The following is a 14,834-nucleotide window of genomic DNA, read 5'->3' on the forward strand; positions in this document are numbered from 1 at the left end:
TAAAGCCTTAAATCAAATTTTTATCCCATTAAAAATTAAAAAATGACGCTTTTTTTGTTTTATAATTTTCGAAAGCATTGTATAAAACTATTCATCCACTACCAGGAATTTAACCTTTTTGCAAAGCATAAAAATCCTTCAGACTAGCTGCTGCCCCTGAAATGAAATATCCGTGATATTATTCTAATGACATGTCGTTAGGCCTACATCACAGCTGTCAGAAACACATGTAATAAAATCATAGTGGGACACAAATATAAAACAGCTCGTTTTATTAGCTCTTTAAATTAGATCAAAGACAGAAATAAAAAAAATCAGATCACAGATGTTATAATCCAGTGTATTTCAAGTGCATTTTTTTTTTCATTTAAACTGTAATATATTTATATACTATATATATGTTATCATTTGTCATTTTTATCATGTAGGCCTAAGCATGGTAAAGAAACAACAACCAAAAAATGTTCGAGTACTTTAAATAAAAATTCAAGTAAACCGATGGAATGTTTTCAATGTAACAAATGTGATGCACGCCTACCATCAAAATGTAAACTTTCAAAACGGAGACAATGTCCATTGAAACAGATGAATCAGACTACCACGGATGCAAGTATAAATAAAAAAAAAAAAACGTTTCTAGCAGATAAAGAAAAAGTTCAGAAGTAGATTTAAACAGGTGGATCCTATTTACGTGTCACAGAACAACATTCACAATTCCAGACCACTTGAATCACAATCTATGAATGTATTTACAGTATAAAATGTACAGATGTGTGTTTTTAGTTTTTCCAAAGTTTGTCTCGGGGCTTTATTTTAAAGCATTTAAGAAAATGTAGATTTAGTGGCACGGAGAGACATGGCCTCCTGGATTAATGGTGGCCAATCATTTCAATGTAAATTGAAGAGCGTCAAAGGGCGCACGGGGCTGATGGCAATCTGAACTCTCTTTAATAAAAAAATCATCTTTAAACAGGCTTGGCCAAAATAGATTCAACAACAGAGGACAGTCACATTTTAGGAGACTTTTCAAATTGTTTGGCAATATTTGGAGTCCGTTTCTGAGCTCGTTAGGCCTCTTTACCACAAATGTTAACTAACAGCTTTACCTCAGAGTTTCTCCAAGCTTTTGGGGTTGGTCAGTATTTCTCTTGCCAGTCGCCAAGTCTGTTTGGCTGCGTTTTCTAGAGCAGAGTGAGGTTTTCCTTGAAACAGGTCTAAATTGGGCAGGAAATAATGCGGGCACCTTCTGCACTGCAAACATGAAATAAGCTGCAATAGTATCCCGTTGAGGCGGTCTCCGAGGCAGTTCTCATCCCAGTCTGACTCCCTGGGATGCTTCTCACACTCGTAGGAAACCAAAGTTTTCATGTGGTAGTTGTTGAGAGGCTGGCCAGGCAGTTCGAGGTGCCGGTCTCGTAAGGCTTTGAGGACTGACAAGCATTTCTTCCTGCACCCGCCCAGCAGGAGCCGATTCTCGGCCTCGGCGAACTGCAAGACCCAGGCGTCGCTCTCTGCCGAGCTCTGCTTGCCGTTCAGGGAGTAGCACTCTTTGGATAAAAGATTGAAACCTTCCGCTTTGACTTCAGCCACTCGGTTAGGTCCCGGCCAGGGGATGTGAGGGAGAGGCCAGTGCGCAGCGCTGCGTGGCCAGATCCCAGTGCACTTGAAAGCCGGCGTGATTTGCACCACATATCTGTCTCTAATGCGCAACTTCACCTCACTTGTGTCAGCGACCATTTTGACAACATCTCTGTAGCTGCATTTATCCACTGCCTGCGCCACCAGTGTCTGAAATCTCGAGCGGATCTTGCGCGCGGAGAGGTAACCGGAGGCTGTGATGAATTCAACCCAGAGAGACATGCTTCTCTTGCGGCCGTCGCTGAGCTTGAGGACGGCGCAGCCCGGGAGAGAGCCGTCATCCACAAAGTTGAATACTCCCATCTGATTCAGATAGAGCACAACCTCGAACTCGGTGGGGGAAATGACCTCCAGTCCCTCGAAACGATTATCCATCTCGCTGAGAGAGCTGATGAAGCGGGGCTCCTGCACCTCGACCTCCTTCAGGACATCCGATACCACCTTGCACACCTCCCGGATGGTCTTGGAGATGGCGGCTTTTCGAGACTGACATTTCTCGTTATAGTATTTGTTGAGGTGGTACACCAGTTTCGCCTGGGCGGCTATCATATTAGGGCAGAGATCCGGGTTATACACCGGAGTCTCGCAATAAGCCGAGGGATCCAACGCGGCTGTTTGTACGGGAGCCAATTTTAGAGAAGAAAGAAAGCTATTTAGAAAGAAAAAAGTGTCTATTTATAAGACAACTATTCAGAGCTGTGCTCAGAGCACATGCGTAAAAATCAGATCACAACATTCACAGCTGTTGTAGCGGAAACTGCAATAAAGTGCTCGAACCAAGTCCTCCAATGTATCAGGACGACCTGATTAAAAGTCCATTTCAGCATCTGATTAAAAAAAAAAAAAGCCTTTCGGTTTGTCTCTGCTCACTGTGCCAGTTTGGAGTCCGCGTAATTGTGCAGAGTGGAATGTGCCCTCCTGACGCAGCCGCCCGGTGTTGCTGTGTTTTACAACAGAGACACACACTCTTTATTATAAGGGAGGAGTTGAAACCAAGGTGTCCAATCGCTGTCCGATGCGTCACCGCTTCCCAGTTTATGGAAAACAAATTCATCCGTGGCTGTTATATACAAGTAAAAAGTACAGGTAGTAGTGGTAGTATATCGAGGAGCCGAAGTACACCTACGCCTTTGGATGGAAGAAAAAAAATCCGCTTTTTTCTCTGCGTAACTTTGCTTTTTCTTGGACTCTATCTGCTGCTTTTTTAGTAAGCTATATTGAATCCTATCAGAAACATTATATTGACTATGAATATTTAAAGAACGCTATGTATGTCTCCATATAAGGCAATTATAATATTAACAGATTGTTTTTTTAATGGTGGCGCTGAGCTTTATTTTTCTCTGAACTCTTTTTAAGTTGCACTGATAAATTCAAAATTTAAAGGATTCATTTCAGGAGATTTTTTTTGCTAAATTATAATTGCAGTTTTGAATAAGGGTTTGCATGTATGTGCAGGTTTTTTTTTTTATTTCATGCAGGATGCTTTAATTTGTTTGGCGCTTCCGGTTCAGATAAACTGGTCGAACACTCTTGAGATGCAATGCATTTTTTTATTTAAAGACTTTAAATCTTTTCTCAATTTTTATATTTTGCAAAACAATTTGATTCCAAACATTAATTATCCATGCTTGAATGTAGAACAGAGTTTATTTTTAGACTCTAAAGCATTTCTTTAACCGTGCGTATTGAGGCCAATCAGATTTGCTCTTTTATTTTGCGTGGATGGACTGTAATTTGCAACAGCAATTGACTTTTTTTTTCACGTATTAAATAAAAAAAATTTAAATAAATCAAGTGTTGTTATCTAGGCATGCCTTTATTATTTCTTTTACTTTAAAATAATGTAGTAGAACTGCAATTATTGTTTTTTAAATTATTATCATAAAAGCCAAATATTCAACATTTCTGCTGCCTGACACCCTTGTGATAATTATGCATTTTTCTTTAACTTTAAAGCAAAAAAACAAAAAATAATTTGCATGAATGTTAAAAAAAAAGTGTGCATAAAATACTTATTATTCTACCAGTTCTGACTGTTTTATACAAAGCCTCATGATGCACCACTGTTTTGTAAGCAATGCTGTTCTGATGCAGACACTGATTAACAATAAAGAGATGTTGCATCCATACTAAACCCTCTCTGGCTCTCATCACTTTATGGCACTCGTCTCCTGAGGTACAGTGCGTGCTTTGAAGAGGACTTCAAAAAGATAATGCTGCATGGATCAGATAAGGAACACAAAGGCGTTTACACTCATCTCTGCTCCAGTCAGAGCTGCATAAGACCAGACATTATGGGGGCAAAGCGTCGCTCATCAGCTCTGACTCTCACTACATGGATACGGCTGAGTGGGAGGCGGTGCGTGCGGGAAGGACCCTGATAGATAGGTGACTCCTGTTATCATCACAGCCTGTCATGGACACACTGCCTGTAGCTTCTTGGCAAGTCCAGTGATAATTTCACACTGTTACCAGGCAGAAATTACACATACAGAGGTTTTTGTTATTTTGTATATCTAATTGTGAATCATGTTTGAGCTCTAAAAAATGGTAAAATGTGAATTGAGATAACGGTACAACATATTAATTTTGTTTTATCACATTCAGGTGTTATCAGATTTCCAAACCAAAAATGTTAACTCTCACTGACATATTTCTGGATGACATTCCGGCCATTATTGAAGGTTTTCATGTGTTGAGAGGCAGCTATAAGCCTCTTCCACTCTCAGGCTTTGATAGTTTTTTTCCCCCACTCTCTCCCACTGTCTGTGGCCCAGCAGGTACTTGACTTTTATTGAAACCAGACTAGCCTCCCTTTCCAGGCTATCTTCCTCCAAGTCTGATACCTCAGAATCCAGTTGCACCTCTTGAGTTTGGGCTCCTGCCCTTAGCCATCCATATGCGTGATAGAAGGGGGGATTTTCATTGAGATTATCACCTCTTAATCTAAAGCATGTGGCCTCACAGATCTCACAGTAACTCAACCTGCTCTGCAGTCCCAAGACTCCAGCAGTTGTCAGGTCTAACCCAAGACAACCCAATCTTCTTAGCCATATCTTTGCCATTACAACATTGCAAGCTTTGTTGCTTTATTCGCCATCCCGCTAGGCTATTGGAGGCCCTTCAGTGTGATATATGAGGCTCTGATTCCAGCAAGGCCTATTTCTGACCCAGCAAAATGCATGCATGATTGTGTAAATCAATACAATGACTTCTACTTCCCCTAATTTTGCACGAGCATGTGACCCTGATTTGAAGGCCTCTTTGTTTCCAGAGCATGCCTCTACACTTATTCATTTTTTTTCCTCCTCCATTTTTCTTTCATCCTTATTTTTTTTCTTGTAAGACTGATCGTCCTGTTAATTTGGTCGGGCACAAGGTCAGTGGCGCTTGTCTGATGGTTGAAATTGCCTTTGATGACACCGCTGGAGCTTTGAGTGACTTACAGTGATATTTCACTGATTGTAGCCAAAGTCATTAAAGTTAGATTGCCTCATTTAATATTTGGTCCTCAAGGCCTCATGAGCTATACTTAATAACGGCTTTAATAAATAATATATATGGATTAAACCAAAACACATACAAGTATGGAAAAGATGTTTTATTGTATGTACAACAAAGTACGTAGCCTCGAGCATTTGATGAAAAATAATACACTGACAAAGAAAGTCTCCAAGGAGGGTAAGTGAAAAATTTAAATGGAAGTAGCATAAATGTTTATCAGCTAATTTGACCAACACCATCCTCTGGCTGTGCCCATACTTTGCAAATCAATTTACAGAATTGGCTCTTAAAAGTTAGTGTTATATTTTCTATAACATAACAATTCTAAGTTTATAAATGATGTCAGGTTAAGTGACATTTCAGATAACACTGGCAGATTTAAAGCTGGAGCAAAGCCTTCATGACCAGCGCTACTCTGACTGGCATCATAATTATGGACGATGCTTAAATTATCTTAATAATCCTATTACACTAGAACAAATACGCTCTGCCATATGCTTTTCATTACACTTCTGGGTTATTACATTCTGAAAAAGAAAGTCTGGCCATTTCTTATACAAAGGGAGTTTATGAACTGGCGTTCAAGCTAATATGCAGATTAGTAAAAGTGGACTTAATAGGATGACATATTTCAATATAAATCAGATTAAAAGCAGTGACACTTGAGAGAAGGGACATCAGCACCAGCTCTCAAACTGTGAGGAATAATATGCTTTAATCTCGTGGGATGGCCACTCACGTTGACATATTTCCTATAAATTTATTTGCCACAAAATGAAATTGTCATTGGGATTTTTAATAACACAACATTATTATTCCAAGCAATATGGCGTCTCTGTTGGAGGCCAGTTAATTTTTGGGCCTGGAGCAGCTCTGAGGACCCCCTTTGGATTGTGTCCATTCATTTGTTTTATTCTCAGCTGTGTTTCAGTGGCCTCCTTTGGAGAAGTCAGAAAGCTGGAGCACATTGCCAGAGGCTGTGAAAAACCCTGTAGTGGTAAACTCAACAGGCATTTTGAATCATATCTGTATCATGAACTCAGAAATCACCAAAAATGATCAGAAATAAGTAAATGATGGAACTTAATTGATTGTCTCAGCTTCATGTGGCCCTTCACCCCTCCCCTCTGCAATATGGTACGCTTGTCAGCCTTTGTGATAAATTACATGCATGTATTTGCATGAATTTACTATGAATACAATTCAGGTTTGTTTGCCCAAATAAGAGTACAGAAGATTTCTGGTTTGCTTCACAAAGAAAAATGCAGGCAAATGTTGTGCTCATTCCCTTTGTCTTCCTGGACAGGTTATGCATTTTGCAGCTGAGTGCAGTTAAAGTGCTGGTGCAGGGCTTTTAGCTTGTTTATTATCACACAGTTTAGAATTTCATTTTGCTGTACATGACGACACAAGACACTGGTGTATTGACTGAACCAGGGGTGTTGTTAGTATATCAGGATTTAAACAGCTTTCTTTTTACAAATTAGCACAGCTCAGATTCTTATTTGTTTATTTACTGAATTGCAGTTTCTTTTATTTATCATGTATGCCTGACTTGCATCTTGTCTTGTAAGGCCGCCATTCAGCAGCAGCAGCAGTGGTGTGATTAATCTCAATGTCTGAGAGATGTCTACCATGGAAAGGTGGGCGCTGTAATCATCTACCCACTGACCCCATGATGCTCTTCTACAGCCCTCTCTGCAGCTTTTGTAACTATTAAGTAATTTGGAATCTCAGAAAGCAGCTTTCTCCCTCGTGATCTAAGAGTAGGAGACATAAAAGCACAAACAAAGGAGTGTAAGAGCTGGTGGTGTGTCAAAGGTATGGGGCTGTTGGTAATCAAATGCTGCTGAAAAGACCTGTGATGAAATTAGGCAATGTTGCCTAAATAAGGGATGAAGGGTTCATAATTGCCAGTCCTAGAGATCTGAGGTGCCGGGTGCCAACTGTCAGAGCAGGGCTAATGATGACAAATGTCTCTCTATGCAGATTGCTGCAGCAGCACCAGCGAGCAGCTGAGAAAGAACAAGAAAAGAAGGGTCTAATAAGAGAAAGCTTGTGTGCACGTATTTAATGACCTACATGGAAACAAACCTCCCTGGCTGATGGACTGCCTTTGAAAGAACTAAAGCTTGATGTTGTTTAAGGCTCTCATGAAATCCCTTACAGTGACTGATATTAATGCTCATTAATCTCTGAAACTGTGAAGAATCGTTAAGATCTGCTGCTTTCATAGATGCATTGAACAAAAAGATAGTTAAAATTCACTTATATTTGTGTGCAAACTTGTCAAGGTGATTTCACAGAAAAAATGCCACTAGTAGCTACTTATTGAAGTGCTTGAGTTTTTATAAGGTGTTTGGAAATGACTAGCTTAAAAGTTTATCAACACATGACCTTGACATTTTGGTGAAATTGAAAAAAAAAAAAAAACTGAATCTGAGGTGTATAGGGGAACACTGCACATCACGTGCATGTGTGTTTGAATGGAACAAAAGATTTTATGATGGCAGAGAGGACATCCAAGATGATGAACATTTTGGGTGCCCATGCACGTCAAAAACATTCAACAAATTAAACAAATCTTTCAAAATGATTGACAACTCAGTGTAAGAATGGCAGCAGAAATGGCCTCCATTGGTAAAGGAACAGTTTGACAAATTTTACATGAACATATAAAACCTAACAGAAGTGTGTGCCTAAGTTGTCCGAAAACTTCTAACTCCTTATTGAAAGGAAAAATGCAAGCAAATTTGTGGAGACATTTTGGAGCAAGCTGAAGGAAACCCAAATTTTTCAGAAGGAGTGATCACACGTGACAAAACCTTGATCTTCCAATACAGTTTTGAGAAAAAACAGCAGTCAGTGCATTGAAAAACACCATCATCACAGAGGATGAAGAAAGAACAACAAAGCAAGTCCAAATTCAAGGCCACGTTGATTGTTCTCTTTGACATTAAGGGCATCATTTTGGAGGAGTGGGTTCCAGAAGGATCAACAGGGAATCAACACTTTTACACAAGGTTTGAAGAAAGACACCACAACTGTGAAAAAATGGTTTCATTCTTTATCAAGACAATACGCACACTACGTTCTGAGTAAAGCTGGCCCAAAAACAAATCACAGTGCTTGATCACCCTCCCTATTCAGCTGTTCTAGCACTGTGTGGCTTTTTCCTTTTTCCTAAGATCAAATCTGTGCTCAAAGGAACACGTTTTGGGTCAAGAAAAGACAGACAGAGGTCCTGAGACAACTGTCTGTGTGTTAATGCAGAAGGGGAGTACATTGAAGGAGAAAGACATTTAAAATAAAATTGTATTACAGCATTAGTCTTGTTTTTGATAGCCATACCTGACTTAACCAAACAGTCCATCAGCTCTTGAAGGTAGGACATGTAAACATGGAGCAGCCATGTTCCTCTCTATGATTTCCCTTATTAGATGTAGTGAGCTCTTTGGTCATTATTGTACAATAAGTCAACGTTTTCAATAAGAGAATCAGACTATTAGTCTAGTGCCTGTGTGCAAAATAACAGGCTGTTCCTGGTTAATAGGGCTAGACTGTTGTTGCTTGACATGGCATTAAAAAAAGTTCTTGAGTCTTAAAAGCGAGTTGGATTTTAACCACCTTTGTAGCAGAAAGTCATAAATCTGATTTCACTTACTGTGACGTAAGGCTCACGCTAATAAAAGAGCAAACGCAGAGTGTTGCATGGCCAGATTTCCCCAATTTGTTGCATGAATGGCTTTTGAAAGGGGTCCCTCTTTGTACAAAGGGAGTCTCGTCTTTGTTTGGTTTCGCCCCATCTGTGTCATCTGGTGGTCTGTGCAAGAGGGTGGTGTCTCAGGGTGCTCCCCAGCGGCGATGCCAGTTGTTTTATGGACTCGCTGGAGTGGTGCTGGGAGTTCATAAGTTGGCTGGTCTATTGTGTGCTGAGCCCAGCTGACACGTGTGAATTGACTCCAGCATATTGACAGATCATTTCCATTAATGAATCGGAGGAGTCTGCCTTGTTTCACTCTGTGATTTATGCCCCTGTTTCATCATCCCCTGTGCTCGGGGTTAACTAACAACCTCCCCCCCTGGAATGACTCAACCACAAAATGCCTCATGAGGGGAGTTGGCTTTGTTTTGTATGTTTTAGGCATGAATAGATATACTTTGAGTCAGGTTTTATATCTTCATTTTTCAAGACGACTCTGCAGATTTTTTTTTAAATCTCTAGCAAAACAAGTTTTCTAAAAATTTGTTAAATACATTCTATAAAGTTTCTTTTTTACTTCATTATTTAAATGTTATTTATAGATAGAAACATCTTAGTTAAAGTGTTTAAATGTTATCTGGAAAAACAGGGAAACTTTCCAGCCAAAACTACTAAGTTTGCAGAGTTCTTCTCCATCAGGGATGAGCTTCTCTCTTCCTTCTTTACTGTAAATCTACTTTTGTTTGTAACCGCTTGAGTCTCATCTTCTCAGCCCTGATCCTCCATGGCGACCATCCAGGTTGTTCAAAGCAACAGCCACACAGTGCTGATAGTGCTGGCCTCAGTCTGCCCTGTCACCCCCTCCGCTGCTGCCACATGGAAGGCACATTTGCTCGCCACCATTTTATGCCGCTGTCTCCCTCCCTTCAAGAGCGAGGGGAAAGAGGGGAGGTGAAAAGGAAAGGAGGGAAAGAGGGAGGCTCACCCTGAGCGGATGCGAGACAAAGATGGCAGCAGAGACATTTTGTCTCCTTTCATTAGTTCTGGTGGTGGTGAGGCGTGCTGAATATTAGCCTGTAACTGGCAAAGCCACACATTGTGGAGCGCAGACGGAGAGCATGTCACAATCAAATCTACCCCACCTCATTTCCATCTTCTTCACTAAAAAAGTGGAACATATGGGGCCGGATGCCAATTGCTTATTTTATACGGTAATTAACAGCCCTCAAACCGTTTTACGTGGTAGGTGTGTCTCAGCCGTGACAAAGTTTATCACAAAAATTTACATATATATTCACTGTGAGGTAGACATTTTAATCCTAGCAGACTACAAAGTCAGATCTGCTGAAGGTCATGAAGACAGATACAAACTTTTCTAGCATTTTCTCATAGATTGACTCAGTATTTTTTGTTGTATCAGTGTTACATGCAGATGAATCAGTCATCCATTATCAAAGCTTTCATCTGCTTTATTGTCTGGTGTCTGTCTGCCTAAATTAGGAAATTTAATCAAGGAAAACTATCAACACTTTATTCATGTATGCATTATGTTTGAAAGGATTGCATGTGTGCAAAGGAAATACAGTTGCAAACTATCAACTCATATCCTTCTCCCAGATTTCCATTTATCCAGTCTCGATCTCATTCTTTGTCTATCTCAGTTGATTTCTGCTAACCTCAGTGTACATGTGCAGAGATGTATCTGAATGTTGTGTTGTCCTGCTGAGCTTTCATCTGTTGGACTCATTATAGTAGTCATCTCTCATGGTGTTGGTGGAGAAGCTCAGGAGACGGCTCCCCATGAAAGAGTCATGATGGACGGAGAAGTGCTGATGCGCAGGTTCCTGCCTCCAGGCTTTCACCTGCTCGGGAACAGCCTCTAGGCAAAAAGAAGCCGGCTGCTCCGACCAGCCAATGAAAGGCTGAGGAGCTGAAGTCAGACTCTATAAGCGTTGTTTACTGTGGACTGGGGGCTTCCAATTGATGGCAAGATAGAAAGAAAAAGTTAGCTAATTGCTTAGAGAATTTTGTCCTCCTAATGATGAAGAAAAATCTAAGGTGGAAGCAAGCAGTGAAACTGATGGATAAAGTTGCACTGTTCTACCTTGTTACATTTCAAACGATTTTATTAGAGTGTCAGTTCTGCGGTCTTGGCAGGGCTTGGGAGGTGTCTGAGCGGGGAGTGCAGCAGCAGGGTGAGAGCATGTCGGCTGTTGACACCATCTAACGAAGGGAGGATTAGGAGTTTACAGAGGCAGTAATATGATAGGTCAAAAAGAGGAGGCACTCCTCCACCGCACTTGGCTCTGTAATGAATGATTGACTGGAAAAGGAGAGGCTGCCACTCGCTGGCTGAGTGCTCATCTTGACGCCTGCCGCACCGCTCCACGGCTCCCCTTGATCACGTTTCGCTGCTCCCTTCTCATCTAAGGCACCAGTCTGCAGGGAAAAGCTGCTTTTCCCTCTTATTTTTCTCCCTAATTTACACATTTAAGACATTTTTGTTTGCTTATTTGCAATTCCTTTTTTGTCAGTGAGCCACTCTCTATCAGTCCCACTCCCAGCCGTGAAACCAGCCCCCCACCCACCCACCTCCACACACACACACACACACTCCCTCACTTACAAGCTTCCTTTTCTCCTCTTTTGCCTTGAGGCAATGAACTAATTTCAGGTTCCATAATTGCGGTGTGTTGTACACCTGTCTGCTATTAATTCTCCCCTGCCTCTCATTCTCTTTCTTAATGAGATATTATTGTAATTATTGTCATTATGCTATTTTCCATAATGAACTTGATTGATGTTGTTGTTATGGCACTATTATTTTGCTATAATTAGTGTAAATGTGTTCAGAACTTCTACAGGCACTGATGGGCTGAGAGACTGTCCTTATAAGTGAACCCATTCACTCTTCAGCTGACCCCAGAGCTCCCTCTTGCTACAGAGTTTGTCTTGGGTATGGAGCGCGGAGCTGAACAGCCTGGTTGCAGTATATTTACTGAATGTGCTCTGTTAAGTCGAGTTATGGTTGTAGCTGGATTAGGATATTTAACCAGACAACTGTCCTTGTCCCAGTATACAGGCACCGTGGAAAATGTATTTACCAACACAAGTATGGCGGATTTAAGTTGGTGACTTGCCCCCTTTGCCCTCTTTCAGCTAGTTCCAATTAAACTAAAAGCTGTTGAGTTTAAAGAGCATGCTGTTGGATGCTTTACAAACTATCTTACTGGTAGAGCCCAGGCTGTTCAGTTGGAGGGTACAACATCAGAGGTATTACAAGTTCTCAAGGGAGTACCACAAGGTTCAATACTGGGCCCTCTGTTATTTACTAAATATTTTGTCTTGCACAGAATATTTCAAATTCTTCTTTTTATTTTTATGCTGCTAAGAAATATTCACCAAATAGAGTTGTGATTAGATTTTCTGCTTTTAATTTCTGTTTAATTTGGGACTGCGCCAGATCCAACGGTGCTTGGCGCACTTATGCTCTGGTTCGCTGAGCTGTCAGTGCGTACTCAAAGCTCTGCTGTGTCTTAAGCTAGCAAGTGAAATGTGATCGGTGATGTGTGCATGTAAAATAGTGCTAGACCATTTGGTAATGATGTGTGACTATTCTGGATAATATTGTGATTTGCTAGTACAGTGTAAAAGAGTTGGTATCATGAGTCTACTTGTGTGGTTATCAAGGAAAATGCAGAGAGTAGTGATGGCTTTGAAATGTGTATTTCTCAACTTGTAACCCAATAACTTACTAAACGTAGCACAAAAAGTAAGATAACTTGTTTTTGGTAAATTATTTTTTTGTAACAATGCTTCTTGGCAATAATTAACTATTGGAAAGCCTGTTTATTAAATGGTGCCACATTTGTTAGGAACATGCATTTGTGGGATCAGCAGCAGAGCTGAGTATGTGGGTTACACCAATGAAAATTGGCCAAATCTCACACACTGCGGTGAGGTTGTGGTCAGGACTGCTGGCAAGCCATTCCATCTTCTCTTGTGACAAATGCTGGTTGAAGAATGGGATGCCGTCCCACAGCAGCTGTGTGGCCAGGCTGGTGACCAGCATGAGGAGGAGGTGCCAGGCTGCTGTGGCTGTGTATGGTTCTTCCACACGCTACTGAGGCTCCCGTTTGTTAAATGAATAAATTGTTAAATTGACGATATGTCTTGTTTCTTCAGACTTCCATCATCCAATCCACCAAACAACATGAAACATAAGTCAATGGCAGAATGAGCTGTTTGGCATTGGCAGAGAAGATTTGCCAAATTTTTCATGGGCGCAACCCACATACTCAGCTCTGCTGCTCATCCCACAAATGCATGTTACTTACAAATAAACAGGCTTTCATACAGTTTAGATTTATTGCCAAGAAGCAACAAAGAAATAATAAACCAAACACAAATTTCCTTATTTTTTGGTCTGAGTTTGTTTTTAAAAATCCCTTTTGTGAAAAAGGCCTCACTGTAATCTTAAAAGCCTTTCTGTAGGCATTTTTGTTAACCTTTCAAGTGCTACTTCATACATCATAATTGCAGCCCTTTATGCGGTTGTGTAATGGCACAGCCTAACATTATAGTTGAAGTTGCAATTGCGATTAGATTAATTGTGCAGAACTACTGTAAATGATGGATATGTGTAAGGTTTTTATGTGAAGTGGTTGGAGGAGTTGGAACCACAACTGAGCCATGTACCTGAAAACATTCACCTGATATTGGAAATCAAAAGTAGCTTTGTGGTGAAGCTGAGAGTTTAAAGTTAGCACAGACTTTGCTTAAGTTAGCACTGTTTGTAGTAAGGCAAAGAGGAGCAGCGAGCTGGCCAACCAACCAACATTTTCTTTGCTATCACATTTTTATCCTTCAATCAGCACAAACATAAATGACACTGTGACGCTAATGTGAAAGGTTAGAAATTGAAGATGCAATTGGGTCTTAAAATGTGAGGGTCTTTTAAATATATGTAAGGTAAGTAGGAAATTTAATGTCACATTTTCTGTATATACCCTGATGCATAGATGTAGATGTTTGATCAGTGTGTAATCGTACTTGCTATCGTGATCTCAGTATCAGTCAAAAATAACTGTGATAATTTTTGCTATAATTGAGCAGAGCCAGCCTTTAGTGTTTTTATTTAGGTGTGTTGGTCTGACTTTGAGAAATTTAATTTAGTACAATTTCAGTCAAACATTTTAACATGCATTATCAAAGCTTTAGTTGGACTAACACGATAATTATACTTTACTGAGTGTATGTAAACATGTTTAGTCAGTATGTGTATGTTTGTGCTTATGAGTGAACTCGGTCCTTCATTCCCTCATCAGCTGACCTCCGAGTTCCCGCTTGGTGCACGGTTTGTCTTGGATATAGAGAGGAGAGCTGAGCAGCCTGGTCACACTGAATAGGGCCCTGCTTGTAGCCATTTTAAGACCATTACAACAGTGAAAGGCTACACAATGGCCAGCACTGGGCTTTGTTTCAGCCTGTCACTTGCACCCTGTGAAAATCAAATAGTGCTTTGCCTTAAAGGGGAAGGTGAAAAAGGTTTTCCCTATACTCCCATTTTTGGAAAATGTGGTGGTGTTTTGAAAAGGGAAAAAAGTTTTCAGTGACTTGATTTTGAATGTTATTGTTGAAGAAGCAAACTACTGGAAGGAATGCTAAAGAAAATCTCAGCTGAATGAAAGATGTTGAATGTTTTTTCAAAGCGGCTCTCAATCCAATTAGGAGTTTAATAAGGGTCATGCATAAGGACTTCACGCTGCAGGTCTGTTTCTTTTGGGTGCTTTTAGGGAGTAGGATGGCGCTGAAGTTGGAGAGGGCCTGACTGAAGGCTGGTCTCTTTAATGTGTGGCGAGGGGTCTTGTGCCCCAGTGAGTCATTGAAACTGTCTGGGGAGCACAGATGATCTTTTCCGTTATTTTGAAGGTGAGGTCGGGAGATAATCAGACTCTGTGGTTAGGTGGTTTCTCAGGTGGTACCA

General features: G+C 40.6%; 2 protein-coding genes across 2 annotated transcripts in view; one reads left to right on the plus strand and one right to left on the minus strand.

Moving 5' to 3' along the window:
* Positions 1 to 14,834, plus strand: part of nbeab (neurobeachin b) — a 333,968-nt gene that overhangs the window by 250,745 nt on the left and 68,389 nt on the right. The gene's annotated exons all lie outside the window — the stretch shown is intronic.
* On the minus strand, positions 275 to 2,560 carry mab21l1 (mab-21-like 1). Its single transcript, XM_041811192.1, has one exon. It carries the CDS (start codon positions 2,185 to 2,187, stop codon positions 1,108 to 1,110), a length of 1,080 nt encoding a protein of 359 aa, XP_041667126.1. The 5' UTR covers positions 2,188 to 2,560; the 3' UTR covers positions 275 to 1,107.

The sequence above is a fragment of the Cheilinus undulatus genome, linkage group 2, assembly GCF_018320785.1.
Source record: "Cheilinus undulatus linkage group 2, ASM1832078v1, whole genome shotgun sequence".
NCBI classification, from domain to species: Eukaryota; Metazoa; Chordata; class Actinopteri; order Labriformes; family Labridae; genus Cheilinus; species Cheilinus undulatus.

Excerpts from the sequence above, each read along its gene's own strand:
- mab21l1 (XM_041811192.1), bottom strand. The coding sequence starts at position 2,187 with ATGATAGCCGCCCAGGCGAAACTGGTGTACCACCTCAACAAATACTAT.